This window comes from Vitis riparia, chromosome 10 (genome assembly GCF_004353265.1).
Source record: "Vitis riparia cultivar Riparia Gloire de Montpellier isolate 1030 chromosome 10, EGFV_Vit.rip_1.0, whole genome shotgun sequence".
Taxonomy (NCBI): domain Eukaryota; kingdom Viridiplantae; phylum Streptophyta; class Magnoliopsida; order Vitales; family Vitaceae; genus Vitis; species Vitis riparia.
This window is the reverse complement of record NC_048440.1, coordinates 14,719,187-14,746,270: the sequence shown is the minus strand read 5'-3', so window position 1 is coordinate 14,746,270 and position 27,084 is coordinate 14,719,187. Positions and strand designations below refer to the sequence as shown.

The 27,084-nt window shown below is 34.6% G+C and overlaps 2 protein-coding genes across 5 annotated transcripts in view; one reads left to right on the top strand and one right to left on the bottom strand.

The window, feature by feature from the left end:
* The first annotated feature begins 1,408 nt into the window (after positions 1-1,408).
* On the top strand, positions 1,409-16,372 carry LOC117923569. Of its 4 annotated transcripts, none has more exons than XR_004652638.1 (8): positions 1,409-1,508; positions 3,186-3,451; positions 5,347-5,489; positions 7,481-7,583; positions 8,346-8,888; positions 10,214-10,551; positions 11,010-12,862; positions 15,327-15,630. XR_004652638.1 is itself a non-coding variant. In XM_034841917.1 (8 exons), exons 2-8 carry the CDS (start codon positions 3,283-3,285, stop codon positions 16,202-16,204), a joined length of 1,362 nt encoding a protein of 453 aa, XP_034697808.1. In that variant the 5' UTR covers positions 1,409-1,508; positions 3,186-3,282; the 3' UTR covers positions 16,205-16,372. The 4 variants fall into 4 exon arrangements, 3 of the variants coding, with proteins under 3 accessions (XP_034697808.1, XP_034697807.1, XP_034697806.1); XM_034841917.1 differs by lacking the exon at positions 11,010-12,862 and adding an exon at positions 16,185-16,372 and having other exon boundaries at positions 15,327-15,372; XM_034841915.1 differs by lacking the exon at positions 15,327-15,630 and adding an exon at positions 1,976-2,040 and having other exon boundaries at positions 1,447-1,508; positions 11,010-11,543.
* A 371-nt stretch (positions 16,373-16,743) lies between these two features.
* The window catches only part of LOC117923121 (putative uncharacterized protein DDB_G0271606), a 46,236-nt gene continuing 35,895 nt past the window's right edge, over positions 16,744-27,084 (bottom strand). The window contains exons 7-11 of the mRNA XM_034841363.1: positions 22,833-22,913; positions 22,068-22,217; positions 19,667-21,565; positions 17,337-17,411; positions 16,744-17,084 (exon numbers count right to left, since the gene is read on the bottom strand). Of these exons, the coding sequence (XP_034697254.1) occupies positions 16,962-17,084; positions 17,337-17,411; positions 19,667-21,565; positions 22,068-22,217; positions 22,833-22,913 (2,328 nt within the window). The 3' untranslated portion in view covers positions 16,744-16,961. The remainder of the gene's footprint in view (positions 17,085-17,336; positions 17,412-19,666; positions 21,566-22,067; positions 22,218-22,832; positions 22,914-27,084) is intronic.

Sequence of the window (27,084 nt, the reverse complement as noted above, 5' to 3'; positions counted from 1 at the left end):
TCAAATATGGATTTTGCAATTTTCAATTTTGATTCTTTGTATTTTATTATTGTGATGATATTTTGCTTGTGTTTTATGGGGTTGCCCTAGTTCAATTTTTATTCAATAATTAATTTATAAGAAGGTGAATAAATAATCTCGATATGCAAAGTTGAAAGATTGGTTTTATAAAACAAAACATGAGGTAGCTTGGAGGATATAGTAAAAAAAAATTATGTATATAGTTGGGAAAGGACTCTGGGATAAACAAATAAACATGAGAAAACATAGAATAAAATTTAAATGCATTTTTAGGAATTTGGTGGTAACCATTAAAAAAAAAAAAAAAAAAAACATTTAAGCCAAGACTTGATGAAACATGAGAAGGATCTATTGGTAGATGTCACCATGGATTATGACTCTAAATAAGTATATAAATAAATAAATAAATAAACATGATTGAGATAATTGATGAAATAAATTAAGATTATTAGTTGAATCATTGACTTCAAGTTATTATTATTTTTTGAAAAGATAATAGACAAAGTCATTATAAATCATATATTCACGTTGAATGACGAATGTGACATATAAATCACGAATACAAAAGAAAATAAAAAGAGATATAGAGAAGAATGAGAGGATGATCCTTTCTCTTGATTACATACATCTCAGTTAGGTTGATGTTTTAATAGATTTCAGTACTAGATGCAACAATATATGATAGACTGATATATACGTAACGTCATTTCTCGTAATAAAATTTGTTTATAATACAATTTTTTTTATTCCTTCTTTCATTTAAGTTCGAAAAAGTAAAAAGTAAGTGAATTTTATGAAAAATGTGTCTATAATTGATAATAAAGTCTAATTACACCAATTAAATTAATTAGCTTCATGCACGACTACCATGATACTAAATCTTATAATAAGAAATATTTAATATAATTACCAACCTTACTTCTTCATTTATATTATTAGCTTATTTTTAAATTGAATTATGTTTTTGATATTTTATTTGGTACAAAAAGAGAAAATTTAGTATATATCTAAAATTTAAAAATTGAATAACACACACAGATTTTGGACAAAAATTCTGGCCTATTCAAGTTTAATTTCACCTTAGTTTTGTGAACACTACCTTCACATCCTCCCATCAACTATGAAGTATAAATAATAATTTCATAAAAATTCTATAAATAATTTTTTTAAAAATAAATGGGAATAAATATTATTTTATTAGTTTAAATGCCAATGGTGTGACAGAGGGGGCACCTTTATTTCCGCGAAGCAGCACGTGTCAACGCGTCATTCTGACCGGGTTTAATCTCCACGTGGCGAAATTCTACCGGCGGAAAACCAAAATGGGAAGATCCGATCCCAGCCGTCCATAGCATTTTTTTAGTCTCCTCTCTCAAGTCCTCGGCCCTTCTTCAACGCTCAGACCCAAGTCCCCATTGAGACTCTCCTCGCTCTCTCTATCTACTGCCTTTACCTTCATCTTCATAATTCACATAACAGTTGGAGAGGTAAATGTTATCTCACTCTTATGATTTTCTTCTTCACTACTTCTTTCTACTGTTTCCTGTGTTGTTTTTGTTTTTTTCAAAGGTTTGTGGGTGTGTTTTCTTTTCCGTTTGGTTGCTGAGAAAACGTGGGAAAATGGAGGAAGGATTTTTGTTAGGGGTGTGGTTCGCAGTGACATTTGCGGGATTATGAGTTTTCTTTTCTTTTCTTTTCCCGTGATTTCTTGGTGACCAAACGGGGTCTTTAGTGCGTGATTAGTAGTTGAAGTGCGTAATTATGGTCTCTGCTTGCGGCTTCTAGGGTTTATGGTTCTGGATTGTATTAAATTCTGATGCTTGATCAGTAGTTTTTTACTTTGTTTTTTTTTTTTTGTTGAACTGGTGTATTATTCTGTGAATTTGTTGCTGTAATGAATGGAATTTCGCTTACTTTGTTGGATTGAAGCACTTGGTTGACTTTGATTTCTTAGGGCTTTACTTGAAAATTTGGATGTCTTGGCATGCAGTATAATCGTTTTGGGCCTTTTCATCAAGGGTATGTAGTTCCTAGTGTGTTCTCTCCCCCCCCCTTTTTTTTTTTTTTTTTGTAAATGGTCTAAGTTTTTTCGTTCTTATTTTTAGGATTTTCTGGATTACTATTTCTTTCTTCTGCCCTTATTTAGCCCTTTCTCTTCTTCTTCTTCTTTTCTTTTGAACAGTTTTCTTTCCCTTTTGCCTCCTAGGTTGCCATGGGTCCTGTGTATCAGATTCAGCAACTTAAAAAAAAATTATGGTTTAAGGATAAGGGTAAAACATGGCCAAATTTATAGATTATTTTATAGTAAAAAACATCACACCTGATGGATCACATATGATGGGTCACATATGATGGATCACATCAGTTTGTGTGTGAGTGTAAGTTTAATGAGCTTTCATATTAACCAAATAATGTGGAGTAGATGGAGCACAACTGTTTATGAAGTTGAAGAAAACAAAATTAGGAGCACCCAACTAGAAACCATGAACGGTTGGCATATGACATATGTTCAACATGATTATTTAACTCAATTGAGATCACATCAATTTGTGTATGAGTAAAACTTTATGCACTTTCATATTACCAAACATTCTCAAGTAGATCAAGTACTGCTTATGAAGTTGAAGAAACTTAAATTTAGGAATGCTCCACTAGAATCCATTGAGTGGTGGTGTCTGACAGGTGTCTGACATGATTATTTAGCTCAATTGAAGTGTTTATGCTGTGTAGTTTTTAATACATGATTTCATGTTTAATAGTTGGTAAGGAGCAAGGACTATTCTCTTAGTCCTGGACCTTTTTTAAATTGCTAATAGAGAAGCATTATAGGCTATTGAATTAGAAATTAGGCTTATGTAAACACTAAAATGAATAACTCAAATTCTTATCTAATAGCAGTACCATGCAACGGCTGGGTTGATTCAGTGTTATGATAGGTTTTTAGACCTGGTTTTTAACTCCTCAACTTCTGCTGTAGTATAGGACCACATTCCTGTACACATGAGCGCATGCATACACATGTATTTTTTCCTAGGATATTGCCTGAAGAATGATTCTAATAATTCTTTGTACATCTTGAAAAATTCAATCTTTATTCTAATACATAGTCTACACAGTGGCTTCTTTGATGTCTGTGCTTCTTATCTTGATACTTTGCATGACAGTCTCTGTGCTGCAGCTGATTTAACCTTTTAGAGGCATCTTGTTTCTCACTGATGTACTTGGTTCAAGATTGTGGCCCGCATCAGAAATACAGATCAAATGCCATCATTAAAGATGAAAACCAAGTTGAATGCGGACTGTTTAAGACAAAAAAATGGTCTCCATGTATGTCAGAAGTCAAGTACAATATCCAAGCATTCTTGCTCTCGCATTAGAATTTCTCAGCAAACAGCAGAATTTGAATCATGTATTCAAAGTTGTCAGGATGGTAAGTAACAAAACAAATTTTCCACTGGAAGAAATCTTTCTATGTTGACTAAAGAGTTTAAGAATGGCAGGTTATTTACTGTATTGTGTACCGATGTTTAGATCTCCATGTTGTGCATCAGTTATCATGTAATTACATGGGTACTTTTACGTAACAAAGAATGAGTCAGCGTAAACTGCAAATACTGAACTTTTATAGTTTGCCTCATTGTCATATCTGATTTTGAAAATTAAGGTTGGAATAAGGTAAGTTGTTGAAATATGATATTGCATTACTTTAGTTCACAAAGTGCAGACAACATGCCCACCCAATCAGACCATGCCTGTGGGACTTTTCCAAGTTTTATTTATAGAAGGAAGGCCTAGAAATTTATAGTTATGTAACTGTATAGTTATATTTGACATCAATAATACAATAATATACTGCTTTGGATGCAGATGGATCAGCAAACTAAACATGTTAAGACATTTAATCTGCAAGTGACAAGTAAATATTTTATTTATGGCCTGCCTTCAAATGCTTTAGTTGGTTTCTCCTTTATGCAGCGTTGAAAATAAAATCTGAAAAAATTACTTGTTGACATGGGCTAAATGTTTGGTGGAGGATGTTAATTTTTCCCTGTTAGCTTTATTCATAAATTGGAGTAGGGTCAGGCCGGTTAGTGTTCATTTGTATTTTCTTTTCTTTTAGCCATGGTGCACCTTGTACTTGGGTTACTGCCTTTTGTTAGGTCCCCCCTTTTTTTGTTCTTCTTTCTGAATCTTTGATAGAGAGAGAAATTGATTAGTCATTAGAGAATGCGTAAACAGAAAAGTGAGCACATCCCATGTACATTAGGAAATACACAAAGTACCCAGATGTAAGAAAAGAAGGAAAATAGGGTTGAGAGAATACTCCCTAATCCAAGCCCAAGGCATCCACAAAATCTGCTAATGAGAAATTTGGAAGCCTCAAGGGGACACTAGAACATTCCAACAGGGAAAGACTCTTTTAATTATGATTAGAAATCTTGTCCTTGAATATTCTGTCATTCCTCTCTCTCTCTCTCTCTCTCTCTCTCTCTCTCTCCAACTATTCTTTTAGGTGCCTTTATTGTATATATCATAAATTTCCTATTAAGGAAACAAACAAATACAAAATCTGAAAAAATTTCAAACATAGTAGAAAAAGGAATAGCATTCAGTAGAATGGGAAGTTAAAAAGCTTAACAACATCTCAAAAAATGCAGAACATGGCTAGGAGTTTTCTTAATACTAAAGTTCCAATAAGGAACTATACTAAAAATTTTCTATTTAAATCTGAAAAGAGTTTTAAGCGCAGTAGAAAGAGGAAATTTAGTTTTTTGTGGCTTCTCTTTTGAGGCCTTTCCTTTAGATGCCTCTTGTATACGTTTTGTGTACTCCAGTGTGCCTTTTTGTATTAATATTATATATACCTTTCTTTGCCTATCGGGAAAAAAAAACATGTAGAATGGAAATTGAACAGCTCAAGAACATCTTAAGAAAATGCAAAGCATGGGTAGGTGTCTTCTTAATTCTAGAGTTCCTATGAGGATCTATATTAATAAATTCCTATTTACCTTTCTTTTTCTTTTTTAAGGGGAGGATTAAAGTCTATTTCCTAAAGCTGCAAAAACAATTGAAATTGGCTTTCTCATATGTGCATGGTTTGTGCTGAATTGTCTATCATAAGATACAAACACAATGCATTATGTATAAGTATTATTTCTCATGGGATGTGATGTATGCTTGGCTTTTCATTTTTGTTATTGTAGTTACCAATCAAATTTTATTTTATTTTTTATTTTTTGTTATTGTAGCTGTGTATTTTAGATTTCTAGCCTTTTTTATTTGAAATTTCTTTTCTTTAGTTGTGTATACTTGTTGTTCTTGTAGTTTCTTCAAGCAATGAAGTCTCCACACAGGATACTGGAAGTAATGAAGCAGCTATTGACCAGCAAGAACTGCTAGATGCTGAAAATCTTCAGTTTCAGATGGAGTTGTCATCTTTAGTCGATCCCATAACTATGGAGAATATGGTACTTAGCAAATATGGTTAATCATAGAGATTAAAATTTCATATTTCAAGACTTGTTATATGAGTTTATTTATTTGTATTTTTTTTGCATTTTTTTTAAATTAGCAAATATAGTAGTTGTATTGATATAAAAATAGTTTTAAAAATTTACAATACACAACATGTTCAAAAGTAAACCAATTCCTTGGATTGCTATGAAAAACACCATTTGATTTCAAAATAGCACGATCTAACTCAAATTTTTACCCAATTGGGCATTTTTGAATTATTTTTTAACCATTTGTTTGATGAGAAATGAAAAGAAATATCTAAAATTGAAGTGTTTGAAGTTGAAGAAGCTACTTTAGAAGTAACAGAAAGAAAAACAACGACTGGAGTGGGAGATTCAGAGTCGAAATGAGGATATTTATACTTCTTTCTCCAAAAACTTATTATATGCGTTTATGATATTGGAATCTCCCATGGTTAGTTGGTCATTCTGTTTTTATTTTGTGTAATCAATAGCTTTAGGAGGTATAGAAGAGGTCTTTTTGGGATGTTTTATAAAGGAGTTTCTATAGGGTGTATACTGAAATTTCACTGCAAGAAGGTGAGGGAAGAATAGCTGGTTTTTTTTTTTTTTTTTTTAAATTTGTTTTACATAAGATGATGAAAAATTTAGCTCTGGATTGTCTTTTAGACATGCCAACCTTGACTATTCAGTACTTGCCCACTTTCTGAGTGTGCCAGTATTATCTTGCTGGTATAACTAAAAACAATCATGGATATTTAGTTTTCTTTGTTTTCTTATTTCTTTTACACATAATTGTCGTGGTTGTTTACTTTATGCTTGGACTCAACTCATCTTTTGGTGTTTGAGCAAATACTGAGGACTCGTTTTATTATGTCTCTTTATCACAAGTTGTTATGTGGTTATGGGTGAGAAATTAAGGTTTGAGACTCGTACGTTACTCCGTAGCTTACATAGGCTATTTTCTCCATGCTCTCCCTCCCATTTTTTTAATTGGCAAAATAACAATTTGTTAAAAATGTCAAGTAAAAGGTGTAGAAACTAAATACACAGGAAATATATAAAGGTTGCCAAAGGGGCAAGAAATCATACACAAATGAGCATCTTGCCCTCACACAAAAATTGGACCAAGAAGAGAATATCTGAATAAGAGAATCCTTTAACAATTGAATCAACTTCTCGACACCTTCAAAAGTTCTTCAATTTCTCTCTTGCCAAATAGTCCAGAACAAATATAACAAGGCCAATCTCCAAGCTTTTCTATGCCTTTTCCTCAAAAAATTACTAGACATATTTCACCATACAAGGCAATAGCCATGACACATTAAAGAGCGAGAATTATACATACCATAGACTCTACAGGTTGCACCACAATGAAGAAGGATATGATTGATCATCTCCTCATGACACTTGCACAAGTAACACTAGTTAGCTAGAGCCCTACCTCTCCTCTTTAGCTGGTCTAATGTTATAGTTTTTCCTTAAACTGCCTTCCAAGCAAAGAACACACCTTTGGAGGAGCTTGAGAACCATATACTTCTTTGACAGGAAAAGGGATGTTTAGAAACTTCTAGAACTCATTATTAGTAAAAGGAAATCATTTAAAGTTATGGTTGGATACGACTCATATGAGACTAATCATGACAAGGTGCAGGTAGGAGATGCAGTCTATTTCTTCCCAAATGTGCCTGTTTTCCTTTAAGTTAACAATTATATGGGGTAATCGAGAACTAAAATGTGTAATCTTATACATGGAGACAAGTATAAGGAAATATACCCTAAAGAAAAATCTCTTGTTTCCTTTCATTTTATTTTGGCTTATCTGAGGTGTTGTCATTTTACATATACTCTCTCTCTCTCTCTCTCTCTCACACACACACACACACACACACACACACACACACACACGCACATATGTATAGTAGTATGGTTATAAACTCTATTACCATGACAAAAACTCATAATGGTTCATTGTTGTGCAGGAATATGCCACAGTCCCCTGGCCATCAAACTTAGAGACAATTTTCTCACCTGTTCTTGAGTCTGTTGACGTTCACAGTGAACTAAATATTCTCAACAGTGCAGGTATTGTGAAAAGTCTCCAGCAGAATAAAAGAATAAATAGAAAGAGTTATGAACTTGGATGCATCTAGCTAAAAGAAAACTCAAATGCAAATTTTTCCATCACTTGCTTCCAGTTCTCTCTTTTGATATGATTGAATGTATATGAAAAAAATACTGCTTTGACGATCTTCTGTTTTTCTAGGTGAAGTTTTAATGTGCTTTCCTTATTGTGGTCTTGTTGGAATATGTGTTGTCGTTAAACGTATTCACTAGTTGTTTGGTTGAAGGAAGGACAATGAGGACCTGCATGATTTGCATCTCCTTAATAGCTTTCATTGGAAAGGAGCTAATGTTTTTTTATAACTTGGTAACAGTTTGAAGAAGTAGAATGTGGAAATGTTAATTTTTTTTTTTTTTGATAGCTAAGAAGGTAAATATGGATAAGTTATTAACCATATTTTGGCAGGAAATGTAGTTATTTTAGACCAGATCTTTATACAGTGGTTACCCCTCTCATTTTGTACTTACATGATTTGTGTGTTGAAACATGTTTTATGCACTTGGACAGCACCTGATATTTTTCCTTCCCATTTTTTACATATGAGATGGTTTCCCACTCAAATCTGCATTGGGTAACTATTTCAAGTTACCAGAAGGCGATATCTTGTTTCCAACATGCATGAAGAATTCTTGTAGGGAGTGGGAATACCGTTAAACATTAGAACCATGCTTCTGTGAAGAGATTGTTTCTCATATGCTTACCCTTTTCTCATTTCACTGCAGGGAGCTACAATGAACCTTATTTGGCACAGTTGATAGCTGATGATAGTGATGATAACAGCAGAAGCTCATCTGACTATCAAACTTGCAATGTATCAGATTTTTACATTTCTGATATGATTGTTGCAGACCTACCCATTGATGGGAACTCCATGTATGATGACATTACTGGGATCAATCCCTTTCCTGATTACAAATATGGTGAACCAAGTATGTTGTTTGATGTGGCTGAGCAATGTATGATACTACCTTTCCTTGAGGATACTAGGGAAGCTAGAAATATCTACGGTCCTACTTCCTGTGAAGAAGCCATGGTTGGTTCGGACAATTCAAGCTTATATCTAGCAATTCATCAGATGAGATCCTGCAACCAGGAATCTGACATAAACCCTTGCTCTGACCAAGATCAAGCAGAGTGCTTTGATCCACATTTGTTTATCAGAAATTTACCAGACCTATCTGATGTGGTAGCAAATTCTCGGCCTACTATATTGCCTAAGGAAACACGGAAAAAGAAGAGTATTACTCTAGTACTTGATTTGGATGGTAAGAAAATTTATTTCTTATCCTTTTTCCTGCAACTCTACATTCTTCATGCTGTCCAGTTTCTTTAATATTTTGTGTGCATGTTGTATGATTTCCCACTTTTTACCTTTGAGATAAGATATTATTCCATTTAATTTCCAGTAATGATATTGTCTTGTTTAACGATATCCTTTTGAAGGATCAAAGCTTTGTTCATCCTTTTCAATGTTGCAAGAAATTTTTTCTTATTCAGATGCAGCCCCATGCACTGGTCGGGCAAGTATTGTAAGCCTTAGATACATGAAATAAGAAGACAGCTGAGTTACTGAGTAGAAGAAAAAGGATTCCTCAGTGTCTAAACCTATGTCAGCTTAGAGGGAGCCTTTGTTTTAGTTGGTCATTGTGAATATGTGGCATAATCTTAATTGTAACTCAAAAATTTAAGAGCCATTGAATTTAAAAGAGTGAAAAAAGAGATATTCATTTAGCTATCTGTATGGATTAACCGGAGATAAATGAAATCAATTAGAACTTCAGTGCAGCTTGCATATTCAACTAAAACATCGGAAAGCCTGTAACTTTAGTTTATAATGATATTTTCTCGATTCATGAATTTATTGGGAAAATACTACGAAAAGATGTGAGAAAGCATAATCTGAAATATGTTCTACCTTGGAATTTTCAGAACATTGATGGATTTTCCATACATTGTTGTTTTATTTTTGTCTGTTAAGTTCTATTAGAGGCTTCTATTGGAACATGAAAATTGTTATATATTTTTTTGTGGGGGAAGGGGGGAGGGGGACTAGAGATCATGCTCAGAAAAAGGAAGTATCGCAATTCAGGACCTGTTGTGGATACCTAAGAAACTGTTCACAGTTTCCTTGATATTCTAAAGCAAATAGTGACTTGAATTTCTCCTCAAGAAAACTTCAAATTATACATGAAAAAGTTGCAAAAGAAGGGAAAAAAGGACTTCCTTGAAAAATTCAGGATGCCTGCAAAAAGAAAGGAAAGGAAAATTAAAAAAAAAAAAAAAAAAATGGGACTTATTGTATAGGTCTCCTTGCATGGTGGAGGTGTTTACTCATGCTTTAATGAACTTCTTGTAGTTTGTGGGGAGGACCCCTCATCCTTCTCTTGTTTTTTATTTATCCATAATTAATACATCATTGTTCTGATAGAAAAAAATAAAATAAAATCAGGATGGCCTTGCCAATATATCTCGTAATGTAGGTTTCTTGGGTGTTGTTTAAGTCTTCTTTTTTAATATAGAATTTACCATTTCAAGAATGTATGTTTAAACCATGACCACATTTTATTTACAATGGCCTACATGTGTACAGAAACGCTCGTGCATTCTACATTGGAACATTGTGATGATGCAGATTTCACCTTTCCTGTTTTTTTCAACATGAAAGACCACACTGTATATGTAAAACAGAGGCCTTACCTCCATACTTTCTTGGAGAGAGTTGCAGAGATGTTCGAAATTGTTGTTTTCACTGCCAGTCAAAGCATCTATGCTGAACAACTTTTGGATATACTTGATCCTGATGGAAAGCTTTTTTCTCATCGAGCTTATCGTGAATCATGCATTTTTTCAGATGGCAGTTACACTAAAGACTTGACGGTTTTAGGCATAGACCTTGCAAAAGTTGCTATAATTGATAATTCACCCCAGGTATTTACCCTCCCCCTGTAGCTTTGATGGCTTTGACCTCATGTAACTTCATTTTTTAATACTCTTATTTTTTTTATTTTTTTATTTTTTTAATTTCTGTAGTGGTCCAGACTATCATAAGCTTAGGTATCTGAAATAATAAATAAAAAAGATGGGATATCAAACAATATGTTAGTAAACCAATTGTTATTTTAGCTAGGAATTTGGAGAACGGAAATGGGTATTGCTCACTAGTGAGAACTAGTGATTCTTGCATATTTTACAGAGATTAGAACTATGGGTGGATCTGACCATTTTTATAATTGAGCCCTGCTTTCAATTATAAAAATGGAATATAGAAAATGGTCCCTCAAAGTTTTGTTACTGGTATCTTGAAAAGGAGGAATGGAAACAAGGGCCTGTGACTTCATTGGAAAAGAGCCTGATTATTGAAATCTTCCTTTCTTTGATGATTTCAGGTTTTCCAGTTGCAAGTGAATAATGGGATTCCTATTAAGAGTTGGTTTGATGATCCGTCAGACCATGCACTAATTTCACTACTTCCCTTCCTAGAGACCCTGGTTGATGCTGATGATGTCCGTCCTATCATTGCCAAGAGATTCGGTAACAAGGAATAAGAACCCCTCCTTGGTTCTCTTTTTCATTAGCTCAAATTTAATGACTCCTTCCCTGTGTCTCTTTTTAAGCAAAAGTTATGCTTCAATCATGTTCAGTTCTCATTCCTCTTGAGCTCTTTAGATGATTGTTTATACAATAAATAAATCAGTAGCCTTGTTGAGTCAGCTTTTGGTGCTTGTCCCCTTTCTTTTCTCCTCTTGGCTAACAAACTCAGTGAAGCATTCTTACCTAATTTGTCTCAACAAGTAGTTTCCCGAGAGCATATATCATTTTCATTGTACAGTTATAGGTGCTATTATATTGCAAGAGTGTGTATATGTACTATTTTTATTGTGAAATAAAATTCTTACAGACCCTTGTTTGCCCTTTATCTATTGAGCCAGTTTCCAAGAAAGTTTTTTTCTGCTCTTTCTTCATTTTTCTGCCACTTCTATGAAATTATTTCACTCCTTTATGTATTCTTGTAAGAAGATATGCATGAAGTTTGGCTCTTAGCTGAGAGAAATGATGTTATCTTTGATACAATATGGTGTTCCCATCTTTTGTTTAGTTGTTTATATTCACAAATTGAATATAATTATTTTTTTTTTAATGTTGACTAGCTTTTCTCTCGATCAAATTTTAGATATGGGCCTTAAAAGGAATTTTGTTCCAGTTACTTTGTGTGCACAAGGAATGATATTATTTCAAGAAACTTACAACTAGAAGCAAATTAGAACAAAGGAAGTCGAGATAACCTAAAAATATGATAGACTAGATAATTCCTTTGTAACAAATGGATGGATATGTATTATTATCAATATAACATACTATAATAAGTAAAGATCTGAAACTTAGCCTATATCCATTTCTAGGCAAAGTTAATTAAAGAACAAAAGGAAATTCTATTATATTGAAAAAGATTGAATACCACTGAAAGTTTAAGCAAAAGATTTTTAAACAGATATATTGATTTATGTTGAATAAAGTGAAAAGTAATATGAGCTGCATAAGGAATAAGATACTCACCTATGTAGGCAGTAGGTATATATGAAAGTGTTACTGCTTTCATGGAAGAACTTTAACATTTAGAGAGAACAAAGTGAAGAACAGAAACTTGGTCAAGCCAAATATGTAACATTGTTAAAATAGATTTGACTGTAACAATCCGTACAATATAAAACATTATGTACTCTCATAGGTATATTGTGCTGCATGTGTGTTTGCACACATGATGCAGAACAACTTTGGAAGTACCGCTTGAAAACTTATGAAAGAAAAGGAACAAAATTCAGCAAGGGTTGTTTGTTAGAATTGGATTTAGTTGTTTAACTATTTATGTTTTATTCATTAGGGAAAGAAGTTATTCATTCTTGGAAATAGAATCCTTGTTTTATTAGGAAAATGGGTCCTATGAGTCTATATAAATGCATGTAATCTTTCAGATTTCATAATAGAAGTTATTGAGAGTTCTAATAACTTGCTTGCTTTTTGGAAGATATGACTGCCTTCTTCCAATTGAGATTGCTTAGGAAATCTAGGTGTGACTGCCAATATATATGTTCTCTTTTTTAAGTCTTCCTTAACCCTTTTTGTCTCATTTTGCAACTTGAGAAATTTCTGTAGTGCTGGAAATTTAATGATTCTGTATCAGTACATGCTTGTGTGCACTCTTGGGGGGTGGCAGACGGAAGATTCTGATACTACTAATTGAGTAAGACCAAAGTTGTTCTGTCACATTAATGTTCTTTCAATATTATATTTTATAATCCGTGGTTGTCATTGTGTATGGGCATCACTTGGCTGTAGATATGTTATTGATTTCTGACATAATTCAGGAATGCAATATTTTCAGTAAATTTTCCTGTTCAAGTACAATAAGTATAACACTGCCCCTGATACTGATGTCTAGGTGGACCTTATAGATAAGTAATTCTCTATGCTAACCATAAGGACGCTTCTTAATTGTATAATTGCACACTAAGGTGGTGTTTGTTTATTTGCTTGTTTTGCCTGAAATCTGAATACACCTGAATTTGACTCAAATCTGAATAAATATAAATGTCATCAAGTATTTAGACTCTTTGTTTTTTATTAGTGTCCGATTTATTAAGCTTGTTTTTATTCATGTCTGAATGTTGAATGCTGTTTTTATATATTAAAATGTCTATACATTAGTTATATATATATTAATTTAACAAATAATAATTTGAAAAAATAGTAACTTAAACATGTTTTCAAATATCCTAAAATATCAGAATTTATTACTGGTATAAAATTTTTATAATGATTATGTAATTAGTTGGAAAATTGGTAATTGGATAATAAATAGGGTTTCTAATTGTACTTGATTGGTAAGAAAACATTAAAAATTTTCTAAGTTAATACTTGTTTCTATATGTTGTATCTTTGGATTATGGATTTTGGATTAGGGATTTGTGATTGGAACTATGCATTTCATTATTGAGATTAATTCATTAATTCATTAATTTTTAGATTTTTAATTTGCAAAAGAATGTCAAATTCTGATTTTTTATTTTTTAAAAATTAATTAGAATTATTAACTCTAGTGGGTATTTAGGTGAGTGTGAATTATGTTTTGAGTTCTAATTAAAAATATTTCATTGAAATTAAGGGTAGTTTATTTTGATTTTTTTGTATGGTAAGAAGTTGAATTTTGAAAATTTGTAGTAAATTCATTTCTATTCTGATCCAAAATTTATGATTTTAATGTTTTTATTTTCATTTATTTTAATGAGAAATCTATACAAATTTATGAAATTTGATTTCGTTGAGAATTAGATTTATGAGGCAAAAATAGTGACTATATGTGGTAGAATTTCTATTTGTGAATTGGAATTTTATGGATTTATTATTCAAATGAAGTGATTTTTATATTCTTGGTTTTGTTTTCAAGTAACAATTCATAAGAAAATTTGGGATCTAAATTTTTCTTGAGAAATAAGAGAGAAAAAAAAAACATAATGTATTTAAGTCATTCTGTTTTATTTATTTATTATTATTTTTTTCTAATAATTTTTTTTAATGACAACTTTTCTTATTATGTTGAATTCATTCTCATCCAAATTTTACAAGATTGAGGTGGTTTAATTTGTCATTTGTCTTTTAAGACAAGAATTATCTAAAAATTTTAAAAATGAATTCGGTTTTATTTTATGAAAAACTGTGTTTAAGAATCATAACAAAGTTAAAAGGTTGAAAAATGAAAGAAGAAAAAGTTACTTTCTCTGTTAAGATAAAAGTTAAAAATTTTCCTTTTTTCCATTAAAACAAAAATGTCTTAAAAAAAATTGTCAAGTTTAAAAGCATCTAGCTTTAAAAATGTCTGTAGTTTTAAAGCAAGTTGGTTTAAGATTTAAAGTCAAAAAAAAAAACACAACCCCTAAGACTCCTCTGTTTGCAATAGTTTATATATGAAGATCTATCCAGTTCTAAAATCAAAACACTAATAACACATCTTGAAAAAAACTCATAAGTTGGTCATGTACAACTTAGGAGGCTCCCCAACCACATATTAGATTTTATAGATTGGTTAGGACCTCCTTGAAGGGGTGGTTGGTTTTTGTTGCCCTTTATATTTGGTTTTCCTTTCTTGGCTTCCTTTGTATATGACCTGTGTACTTGGTGCACCTTTAGATAGTGCTTTTAATTAATTTATTTTGTTAATTATCCAAAAAAAAAAAAATGTGCAACATAGATTATTTAATGTTATATCATAAGTGGTCGGGGTCTGGGATATATACACCATGGAGAGGGCTCTACACCAAGGTGTTCAACCATGAAACATGCCATTTTAACCCTACCTATCTCAGAGTGCAAATTCGCAAGAGGTTGACAACACCAAGTTCTGATATCATGTTTCTAGAACTAAACTTAAGTTGAGGGAACACGACAGATGCTATTAATTGAGATCCCAATTTGAAGTTACTGTGGTTGGGAAACATGAGAGGGAAGCAGTGGTCGGAGTCTGGTACCCCACTACATTTCAAACTTTATGGGTTGATGGATCATGAAGTATATCCTAGAGGGTACAGCCTTAATTTCAAGTATGTGGAAGACAATTGTACAACCCAGCTGACAGTCCTTGCATGTGATAGCCTCCACTGATACTAACAATCCTTCTAACACTCCTACTATTTTTCATGCCGTATCTGCAGGTGAAGATCAAAATGGATTGGCCCCAAGGGAAGAAAAAAATAATAGGTATGTAGATTTAATAGCTAGCTATCTAATTGTTAATTATGTAGGAAGTTCTTCTCAACTGTGGATTACCCTGACATTTTTTCCTTAAAAAGATGTGACGCAATATTAAGAACAAACTAAGCTGTATAATTTCATACCAGGATAATCAGATACTTAGTCATCTGCTTTATTTCTTGTTTCTTTACAAGTCAACTCCCCTTGTCATGTAAAGATGATAAGTAAATCTATTTTTTGGCTAGTGGAATACTGTTTTGATAATTTGTAGATTGGTTCTTCAATTGCTTGCACTGCTTTAAATTGTTGCTTTCCTTAGAAAGTGTGTAGTTTGAAGGGCAAACAGAGCAATTTGAATGCAGTGCAGTAACTATCTCATTCACTAGTCCCCAGGGATTTTTCGCTACCGTCTCTGTACTCCAATAAAATTTGTGTTCTGCACCATGGAACAATGTACAGGAATTTATTATTTTCATTCACAGTGAAGTATGGGACTTGTGAAATGGTGATTGAACACAGTTTTCCTTTTATTTGCTTCTTCCTAGGGGGGATTTTTTTTTTTTTTTAGTCGAAGTGAAACATAGCCCATGATTGTCAGAGTATGAGCATCAGTTGAGGAACTCAGGCATAGAGTGTTGCCAGATGCAACTGAATGATATCAGATTGGATTTGAATATATGATGTTTGATTTTTTACAGATGGGATCATATCTTTGTGCAAATCATGTAATTAGAAGTTCATTTTGGTGACAGATGCGATGTGTGTAAACTGAAATATGCACTAGAGCTTGAATAAATCTTGAACAACTGCGTGTTTAGGTAGGCAGTTTCTCCTCTAGTTATTGGGCTTTATGCGGCATTCAGAATGAACGTTCTGAGGCTCTGAGCTGCAGAGCTACATTTCAACAACACAACACTCAGGGTACCGATCATTTTGCTTCAAGTTTGGTGAATTGCCATTATTCATGCGCTGGTTGGCTGGGTGTCTGACCCAAATCTGTGCACCATGCGCATTACCCTAAATTAATCCTTGGATTCCGTTCTTTTGTGTAACAATCCTTAAAAGAGGTTGACTAGGCACGGAAGGTATTCTTTGAAAAATCTTCAAAATCACAACGATATCAAGTGTAATTCCATTCTGCATATGAAATGAGGTCCACTTTCTGTTTTTAATGTTGACAAAGGAGGAAAAAGAAAAATAAAACAGTTGAAAAATGAATAGGGGATTGCAGAAAAGTATTTATGAATTACTATATTTAATATTTGAATATCATATTAGATTAATTTCTTGCAAACGAATAAATTTTTACATTTTCCCTTCTCTCTCCTGCCAACGAATAAAATATATCTTCTGTAAAAAAGGAAATGACTAGCACCCTTCAAATCAAAATGGCCACGAGTTGAAGATAAAAGATTGTTTTCTTGAGGTCTACAAGGAAGATGATATAAATGGATTAAAACAGCTTGGACTCCTACAGACAAAATCTAGTCAAACTTTTACAAGAAGGCAATCTTAGAGAAAGAGGAATTATGATACAATTTAAAAAATAAGAACAAAATGAAATAAAACAAACCTATTGGGGTTAGGTAATGCCTCTACACTGAGTTAGTGGGGGAATTATCATTCGTCTGTTTCATTAATTTAGGAGATTGTTGTTGGACACCCGGTGATGCTGCATGTTCAGATGAACTGGTACTATGTGGAGTCGCTGGCTGGCCCTGCATAACAATAGAAACATTTTTCAGTATAAAAGACATAACACATACAGAGAGAGATCATTCGATAAAACAAGTAACTCAACAATTTTGGTTTAAGGGCGAGTAATTAAATAAAGAAGAGTTGTCCTATCATTTCACTAGCTTTGGAGATGGCTCTGCAAGCGACATTTTTTTATGGTGAGTTGAGGTAGCATCCATGGTGGTTTAGATCCATGTAGATGTAACCTTCTGTAACCACATTGTTTCACTCACCTGGGGTACCATAATCTGCTGATTTGATTCCGTTCCTGAATGACTCGTGGCATCATAGTACTGCAAAGAAGCCTGCTGTTGTCAAAGGTAGCAGATCAGGATGCAGACCAAAACATACTAATATACTCAAATTTTAGAAAACAATTTTTTTTTAATTCCTAAGCCATCCTGTTGCAGCTCTTATACACTTTTTCCCCTAAGCTGCCAGCCTAGCATAAGGGAGCAAAGGTTAGGCTTGAAAACTCTTGGAAAAAGAGAGGGAAAAAAATCCTACTTGTTTGGACATTTCTTCATTTAACTACCCCAAAACTAAAATATATACATTTAAAAGATGTTACTGTTAAAAATTAGGTAGCCGTAGATCAATCAATAAGCTAGTTAACTTTTTTGGGGAAAATTTCCATAAATAAGGGAGTAACAATTACAACTACTACCTCCACTAGTGGGAGGGAGAGCACAAAGAATAGTAAAACTTGAAACAACACCATGGCAGTACACAAACTGGAATAATACTTTTTTGAATTTGGAGAAATGTTTCAGTTATGAACTCATAGATAACAGCGACAATTAATGCTGATGGGTCATGTTTGTGTCATGTTAAAGTCTAGGTACTCTATTACATAAGTCAACCCAAACCCAACACGAATGATAATTGCGTAAAAAATGAAAACTCAAATATTATCTAATTATTAAACTAGTAACACATCATATAACTTATTTAACCCATTTAATAATTAGATCTTCATATATACTAATTAAGTTGAGTTAGGTCTAGTATAAGTCTATATAATTAATGTTTCAACCAAACATATTCATGACTCAATTAACATATTTATTTAAGAATAAATTTAAAATGAGTCAAATATGAGTTAAATAGTTTAAAATTATAATTATGTTAATCAATGTGATTATTATATGGGTCAATTTGAGTCAAATTTGTATTATGCAAGTTGACCCAAAAATATTTTATTTATTAAACGGGTTACATAGGTTGATACAAATTTGGTCCAAACTCAATCATACTCAACTCAAACTCTCGAAAAGCATGTTGAGTTTGAGTCGCATTGGCAAATCATATGAAACTTTGCCACCCCTAGATAACAATTCTCTTAAATTGAAACAACCCATCACTTCAGCTTCTAGCATTGATGCAAAAAAATGCCATACTCTTAACAGGTACAAGCATGAAATTAGGGTCAATGCCTCTGTTAAAAATGTTAAAGGTGGAGAACTTAAGAAGTAAGCCATAATAGAGTATATTATATTCACTGCAGACTGCAATTCGGTCTAGTGTAGAAACATATAATCCTCCTGCATGAAACTTTTGACCTTTAGCAACTGATTCCACTTTGAAATTATTTGTCATGGACCAGGATCTTCCCTAAGAATCTGGGCAGCACTCGGGTAAGACAGCCTGACTCAATTGGCCCTAGATACCATATATAGGTCACAGAACTAAAACTGTGAGCCATAGGAAGAAACACTTAAAGAAAAGAAGTGTAATAACATGAGAAAGCCTTGCTAAAAAAACTAGTCCAACTCTCCAAAGATGGTTACAACATGTTAAGGGTAAGAGTTCCCCTTCTACTAAGACAAAATTGTGTATAGCACCACTATTGACCATGGTAACTGTGGGCTTCCCATTGATGTTTGTATCCTCAAAAACAATTATCTATTCTAAGGCGCCATTGGCACTACTGCCACCTTGAGGTAGTTAAATAGTTGAAGAGATCAAACACTTAAGTCTTCTTGCGATTTTTATTTTATCGAAGCATTGAAGGTCTTCCTCTCTAAACAGTCCCTGGTCATTGCATCAAAAGCATTTTAACTTTGAATATGAACTTTCTTTTTTCTTTCTTACCCTTATCCCTCACTTGCTGGGGAGTAACTATTGTTTTCCTCACGAGGAGATTTAGATCTTCCCTTTGACCCCACCTATATCATGGTCACCTTGACTCACCCACAAGCATTATGGCCATAGCAAGATCCTTCATGCCATGTTGTAAAAGATCTTGCTTAGCCGTACCTTGGAGGTTATCCAAGAAATAGGAGAGAAGCTCTACGTTAAACATTATTAGGGATCTCCAACATGACCATATGAGTGGAGAACTCCTTTGCAAAATCTCAGACAGGCCCAGTGTGTTTCAGCCCTTTCATACTCTTTTGAGCTAAGTGGGCTTCATCTTTTGGGTAGAACTGCTTTTTGATTTCTTCCTTGAAATCATCCCAAGTATTTATGAGTTTAGGCTACTCCCCCTTCTAAAAATTAAAAGACAATACAAAATAAATAGTCAGGATAAAAATTGTGGAACAATATTTTAGAAACACACCTGTTGGTAGTTGTTCCATGCCTGCTGAATTTGTAATGGAGTTATCAGCAGTTGTTGTTGCTGCTGTTCTTGATCTTCTTTCTGTTGCAATTGTTGCTGCTGTTTTTGCTTTTGGGGCTCATGTTCTTGTTGTTTCTGCTGTAGTTGCTGCAAGTAAAGCAGATGTTGTTGCTGCTGCTGCTGCTGCTGATAGGATTGTTGCTGCTGCAGTACATACTGTTGCTGTTGCAACTGCAGCTGTTGCTGATGATTTTGTTGATGCTGGAACTGTTGTTGGTGCTGCTGAAGATAATGCTGTTGCAGTTCCAGCTGCTGCTGTTGATATTGTTGATGCAAAAGCTGCTGTTGATGGGATTGCTGCTGCTGGGACAGTGGCTGCTGGGACGGTTGCAGCTGCTGCTGCTGGGGGTGTTGTTGTGGCTGCTGCTGCTGGAGTTGCTCGGACTCTTGTGGGTGCTGCTGCTGCTGAGGCTGTTGCTGCAATTGTAGTTGCTGTTGTTGAATAAAATGTTGCTGCTGCTGGTAGTAATAATAATGCCACATCTGATTATATGCTTGGCTATTCTGCATATGCCCATACTGCTCATTACTTTGCATGGGATATTGAGACACCTGTGCTTGAGGGTAAGTAACAGGTTGGGCTGGCACTTGACATGAAGATGTAGAGGCAAAATTTTGTTGCTGCACAATTTGCATTGGCCAAGCATGAGTAGCTGTCAAATTGCCCTGGCCAGCAGTTTGAATTGGATGTTGTGCTTGGCTCCCTTGCTGATTTTGTTGGTTTTGCCAAGAAAAAGGCTGACCAGGATTACCTTGGCTCACAAGCATTTGAGTGCCTATTTGATCTCGTGGGTACTGTTGTTCCAGAGGAACATGCCGGGAGGCACGCCTTTTGTTTCGTGAATGCCCATGGAACCTAGGACTGGAATCTCTGTGAGCTTTATCAGCATTGTTCATTTGACGCCGATTTCCAGCACCATTTACAGACAACTGTGGCTGTGGAACTGCTTCTGATGGTAGAGGATTTTTATGTCTTTCTGGAGACATTTGAATTTGAGCATATTTATCAGTACCATCCGTTTGATTCCATTTTCCACCACCACTTTTAGGCACCAGGGATTGTGAAAATTCTTCCGTTGGTGTAGGAAGCTGAGGACTAGCTGAAGACAAAGGACCCACTGATTCACTGTGAATTTCAGCAGGATCATCAGCTGAAGTGCCTACTGGGCTGGAAGAAGGGGGGTTTTCATCAGTATTGTACACACTCTCAGTTATGATTCCATTTGATCTGCATGCTTCTTCAGGAGCTTCAACCTCATGAGATGATGCAGGGATTGATTCGGGAGATTCCTTGCCTTGAGGATTCAAAGAGAGACACTCCAGTGAAAGAGACTTCGGGTCCTGTAAAGGTCCATGCTCAACCTCTTGCTGAAGGTCATTTGACCCGGACAATGCTAACAAGGCTTGTACAGATTCGATTTCATTATATTCTTTAACCACGGAATCTGACACATTTGGTTCAGAAGCTTCTTCTCTGTGCTGCCCTGGAACTTTGGGAATGACCAGTTGCAATCCCTCCTGTGCACTTTTGTTAGCTGCTTCTGGTTCAAGCTGGACATTGACAACCTGCTCAGAGTGGATATCATGATTTTCTGGGCATGACAGTCCTTGCTCTTCTATTGGGATCAGGGCCAGACGGTTAGAACCAGAATCTCCAAATGGATGACAAGGCATTGCAGCGATGATGTCTGGTCTTCCTTCCATAGCTATTCTCAAGGGTTTTGAACTCGTTGCTGGGTACTTATATATGGACATAGTCCTCAAACAGTGGGGAAACAACTTTATGTGACGATTCCATGCCTTCTTTACGTCATAGATAGTTCCACAGAGGTCAACAAACTGCTTCCACTTAAGATTCATTAGTATAAATGACTTGGGATAGAATAAGTTTTCTGGCATGAACATTTGAAGAGAGGACAAGCTAAATAACAGACCAAAAAAACCATGGTTGTGTTTAAAGAATTAGCATCCTTAGATGCACATCCAAGAATTGATCAGCAAAGAAAATGCATTTAAAAGAAGAAAGTGGTTCAAGCAGCGGATTCATACATGTGGAGATGCATGTATTTTGAGTTATTAACAGATTCAGGACAGCCCATAAACTGTTGGGTTGCAACAAAGAAGTCATCCAATATGTGGTTGTAGGAATATAATAATTTCATCCAGCATGAACAATAAAACAGAATTCAGAAAATGTATTTAATTATAGAAGTGAAAAAAGAAAATTAAATAAGCAGCATCAATGCACAAACCAAAGAGAAATGTTTGCCCTTTCAAACTATATCGACCAAAACCAGTATGACAGAAATAGTAGTATGAGAGTTCAAAGAGAAATTTTGACCTCTAAATATAAGCTTGATATATATTCCCCATCTTTAGCACTCAAACCTTGAGACACATCAGTCCCAGGAGATATTGCATTAGCAACAACAGCATCTACCACATTTATGTGCCTTGACCCTCCATGCATCATTGCAAACTTTATCAATTCCTGCATAAGTAACAATCGGCAATTATATGAAGTAATTATGAAACATTAAACGGCATTTTGATGTTCTCATGGATATAGCCTGGATTTACAATACCAGAAACCAAAAACTATTCAAATTGTCAAAATTTGATGCTATTCTGGATTGTCTTCTCAAGCTTTATTTTCCACCAAAATAAGGTACTCTTTGGAAGGGAAATGGACGAAGTAGACTAAAACTGAAAAATTTCGCAGATCAACTGCAATGCAAAATGTGAGACTGACATCCACCATGTGGTAAGTAGCAGACACAAACAACTGCCACCTAGACGAAATTATAGCAGCAGTTTTAGTGACAGCTGCAAAATAATGTGCAGTACTTTTCTCAAGACCGAACTCAGTCTTTAGAGATTTGGCTTCATGTGCTTCCAGTTTCCCCCAAAAGAATGCATGATTTTGGTGAACCACTCACTCAAGCTTGTGCACTGTCTTAATCCAAAAGTGCTTTTGCACTTTATTATTAAAAAATTTATGACAAATCAATCATATTTACTGCAGCATGTGGCATTATATTTACTGCAAGTTTATCGTAAATACCAAAAGCAACAATATAATTAGATGGATCCAGAAAAAAATTACCTCTAGAAGCATTTTGGATTCAGGCACACATCTAATGCCATCTATTAATATGTCTCTAGCAGCATCCACACTACCAGTGATCTACAATCAAAAACATATTAGAAACAAATCAGTAAAATATAACTAAACCAGTCTGTGTGCATTTGACATTGTAGAATTGACCAAATTTTCAAAAAAAAAAAAAAAAAATTGTTCATAAAAAAAACTCAAGCTAAAACTGCATATTTACATTGCCATTGCATACAAAATGTTTTTGATAGGCAAAAGGATAAAATGTATTACCTAACAAAAAAGGGGCACTACCCTTAGTACATAGGAGGTAAACAAGGCGCACCAGGCCAAAGGAAAAACCAAAAACACCACCTATGGCTGTTCTATGCACAAACAACTTACAAAATCAAGCAGTAGTTAACATCCACCCCAAAACAACTAAACCAACCAAGACTTTAAAAAAGGGTCCTTAACTGACAAAGGAGATTGCTCAAAAGCTTCAAAAACTCTTATTCCTCTCTTTGCAAAGAGTCCAAAACATGCATGAAGGGGCCTTCTTCTAAACCAACCTCCTTCTTTGCCCCACGCATCTATCGTGGCACCTAGTAAGGACATGAAGGACTTTTCTTCAAAGGACCCAGGCCACCCAAAAATAGAAACACCAAAGACCAAAGTGATGATGACCACATTGATCAGAACAGGATCTGCCAATTCTTCCTGTTGCTTGATAAGACAACACCAATTCAGCAAGTCCACCATCTTCTCATAAGATAATCAATCATGGAAAAATTTTCTCCTAGTTACCTCCTAGCAATGAAGTCAACCTTGGATGACACCTTAGAAGCTCAAATCCCTATATAAAAACTTATAGAATGACCTAATTGGATTCCTTCCCCCCTAGCTTATCAACAAAGTTGACCTGAATGTATACCAAGCTCAAAAGGTGCAAAAACTCTTTCACCACCTCCAACTCAAAATCAAGAAGCTCCTCCAAAATCATGGATTCAAACCACCTATCCTCCCCAGCTCATGTTTCTCAATATTCCATCACCCAAGCATCTTTAAGAACTGCTAAAGTGAAAAAAAGCCTAAAAGTAATTCTTTAGACAATGTTTGGTCATTGGAAAATTCTATGGGAAATGCAAGGAAAAAAAATAGAGAGGAAAAGTAGGAGAAAAAAAAATTGAAGAAAAATAAAAAATAGATTCAAAGTCAATAAATTATTTTTATATACCCTTTTAAACTTATTTCTTTATTAACTCTTCTACATAAAGATTAAATAATTTAAATATATATAAATTTCTTACTAATTTTAATTATATTTTATATTCTTTTGTATTTTTCATAGTCAAACCAAATAAAGAGAAAATAATTGTGTTTAACAGTTATTTTCTTTCCTCAATACTTTCCAAGAACTAAACATAGCCTTATTTCATCTTCCCATAAGACTATTTGTCCAAAATTGTTTAACCATTACCACTGGAGATGTTGGTTCTCACTTGAAATGCCTCCCCACCAATCTTGAAGCACTAACCCCCCACCATCTCACCATATTTCCCCACAATGACTCACCTCCAAAGGTAATTGCATTTATCAGAAAATCTTCATAACCATTTTCCAAGCAATGCCTTATTCATTAATGATGGCCTTCTAATCCCCACTTGACTATATGGATCTTCCAATTGGAAGGCTCACTCTTTCAAAGAAAATCTCTCTTAATTTCTCTCATTAGAGTTCCACTTTCTTTGGGATCATTAGGGAAGACATGAAATAAATTAGGAGGCTAGACATGGTGCTTTTCAACAAAGTGAGCTTGCCATCCTCTAATGATACAACTTCCAATTTTAAATCTTTCATTTACTAAATCCTAAATTAAATATTAAATCAACAACAAATAACTTGTTTATTTCAATGCATCAATATTAAGAGGGATCTACCCCTTGTTATAGCAGTGGAATGTGAGTAATTGACTATTGGTCACTTGCACCTTTTCTCACTATCGTTCGTTTCTTCTTGGCACCTTCTTACTTGGCTCACTCTAGTCAACACTTAGTCCACTTGCCTCTCTTGCTCTTTCATGGTGTAGGGCATTCAATTTCAATTTCTCCTAGCAGGTGCAAAATAAAAGGTGTGGGTTTTAAGACTTGTACCCGCACCTTTCTTCTTATCTCACCGGAAAATGATTCCATAGCATCAGAAAACAATTCCATCACCTTGTTGACTACCAACTAAAAGTCTACTTTTTCAATGTGAAAAGGGCCATGAAAAATGTTTTCGAGCGAATGATGTTGTTGCAGTTGTTTGGAAGGACGAAGCAACTCAACCAGAGAGCCAAGAATGCAGCTAAGTCATCTCACTTGAGAATTCCGGAGTTGGTAATGTTCCAAAATTTGAATATATAAAGAGTTGCAAGGGTGGAGGGTGTGTAGGGGATGAGGATAAGTTGGTGTGGTTAGGGGCGAAGAATGAAAAATTTTCTATTAAAGACTAGTATAAAGAGTTGGAGTTAGGAAGACAATTGGATTTCCCTTCAAATGTTATTTGGAACTCTTGGGCACCGCCCAAGGTGGGCTTTTTCGCTTAAGAGGCCACATTGAACAAAGTTTTAACTTTGGATCACATCAAGAGAAGAGGGTGGGCTATGGCAAATGGATGTTTCCTTTGTTGCAAAAAGGAGGGATTGGTTGATGACATTCTCATCCATTGCGACAAAACAAGAGCTGTTTGGCACCTCCTTTTTTCACTTTTCGGCATGTCTTGGGTCCTTCCCTCTTCAGTGAGAGAGACAACTTACAAGTTGGCACAGGTTTGTTGTGGGTAGAAAAAGGAGAAAGGTGTAGAGAGTTGCCCCTTTGTGTCTTTTTTGGACAATCTGGAAGGAAAGGAATAATAAGGTGTTTGTAAACATAGAGCATTCTATTCATAGGATCAAACTTAATTTTTTCTGTAATCTTTAGGCATGGTTCAATATGTTTATAGCTCTCTATCCTTTTTTGTTTGTAGATTTTGTGGATTGGATAGGGTCTTGTTAAGGGGTGTTTTTCTTTGTTTTTTGGAGGTGCTTTAGGCGTCCATTGTATACTCCTTGTATTCTTTGAAGCGCTTTTCTGACACTTTTTTAATGCACTCTTTATTTACTTACCAAAAATAGAAATTCGAATACATGATCTATTTTCAGCACAACCTTCCAATGACCAAAAAAAGTCACATGCTCTAGACATTAGAAATTTTCTCCTAATATCTACAATTCATCTTCCTTTATTCTCAAACTTTTAAACCCTCATCTTTATCTCTTATTGTCTTCTTCTTTGCATCTTCATCTCCATCTTTTCATCATCTTATTTTCCTAACTTATTTTTATTTTTTTGTTTCAAGCTTTGGATTTTGGATTTTCATCCATGTCAAAGGTTTTAGGTTTTTTTTTTTTTTTAATTAGAAACAAACATCTTCAATCATCAATCAATTGATATTTGGTTTTTTGATAGGCCAAATTAGGAGAATATATTAAAATTGCTTGCAAAAAGGCACAAAGAGTACACATGAAGTATAAAATATAAGGCCAAAAGGCAAGCACACAAACCACCCAAACAAAGACCAACCTTAAGAGAGATGGTCTACAGGAGAACTCAAGAATAGGGAGGTTCTCCACCACAAAACCAACCACAATTGAAAACCCTTAACCAACACTAAAACAAGACAAAGACCTCATAATACTGGTGTTGAATCCTCGGTGCTCCTCCCCCTTCCTTTGATTGTGAGCGGAGAACTGTTATAATTAATGGAGCACTCTAGTTTATAAATTTCCCTCTCAAAATAGAAAGCTGAGGGGAGATTCCTCTTTCCGCCTGAGACCTTAGCCCCATGCCCTTTCTTTCCTTTTCTTGATTCCAAAATCTTTAGAAAGGGGTTGATCTCCTTTCCAAACCCTGCCATTGGCATCCCCTCATAGTTGCTAAAGTTAACAAACTTGCTGGGAAGACTATCAAGATCCTCCCCCTTCGAAACACAAGTGAGCTCCATGGCGTGAAAGGCCTTCAGCTCCTTAGTCCTAACCACCCACCCCTTATCCGAAGGATCCTTCACAACACTTCTCAAAAGTTCTAAAAAATGTCATCTTGAAGCAACATCCTTAGCAGCCGACTCTCTTCATCCAAAATCCCTAAGTAAGAGAGTAGAAAGGCTAGGGTACCTATTCACCTTCACCACGAGGGCTTCGTTGATGATCACTACACAGGAAACATGTCGACATCGACTCTGGCAA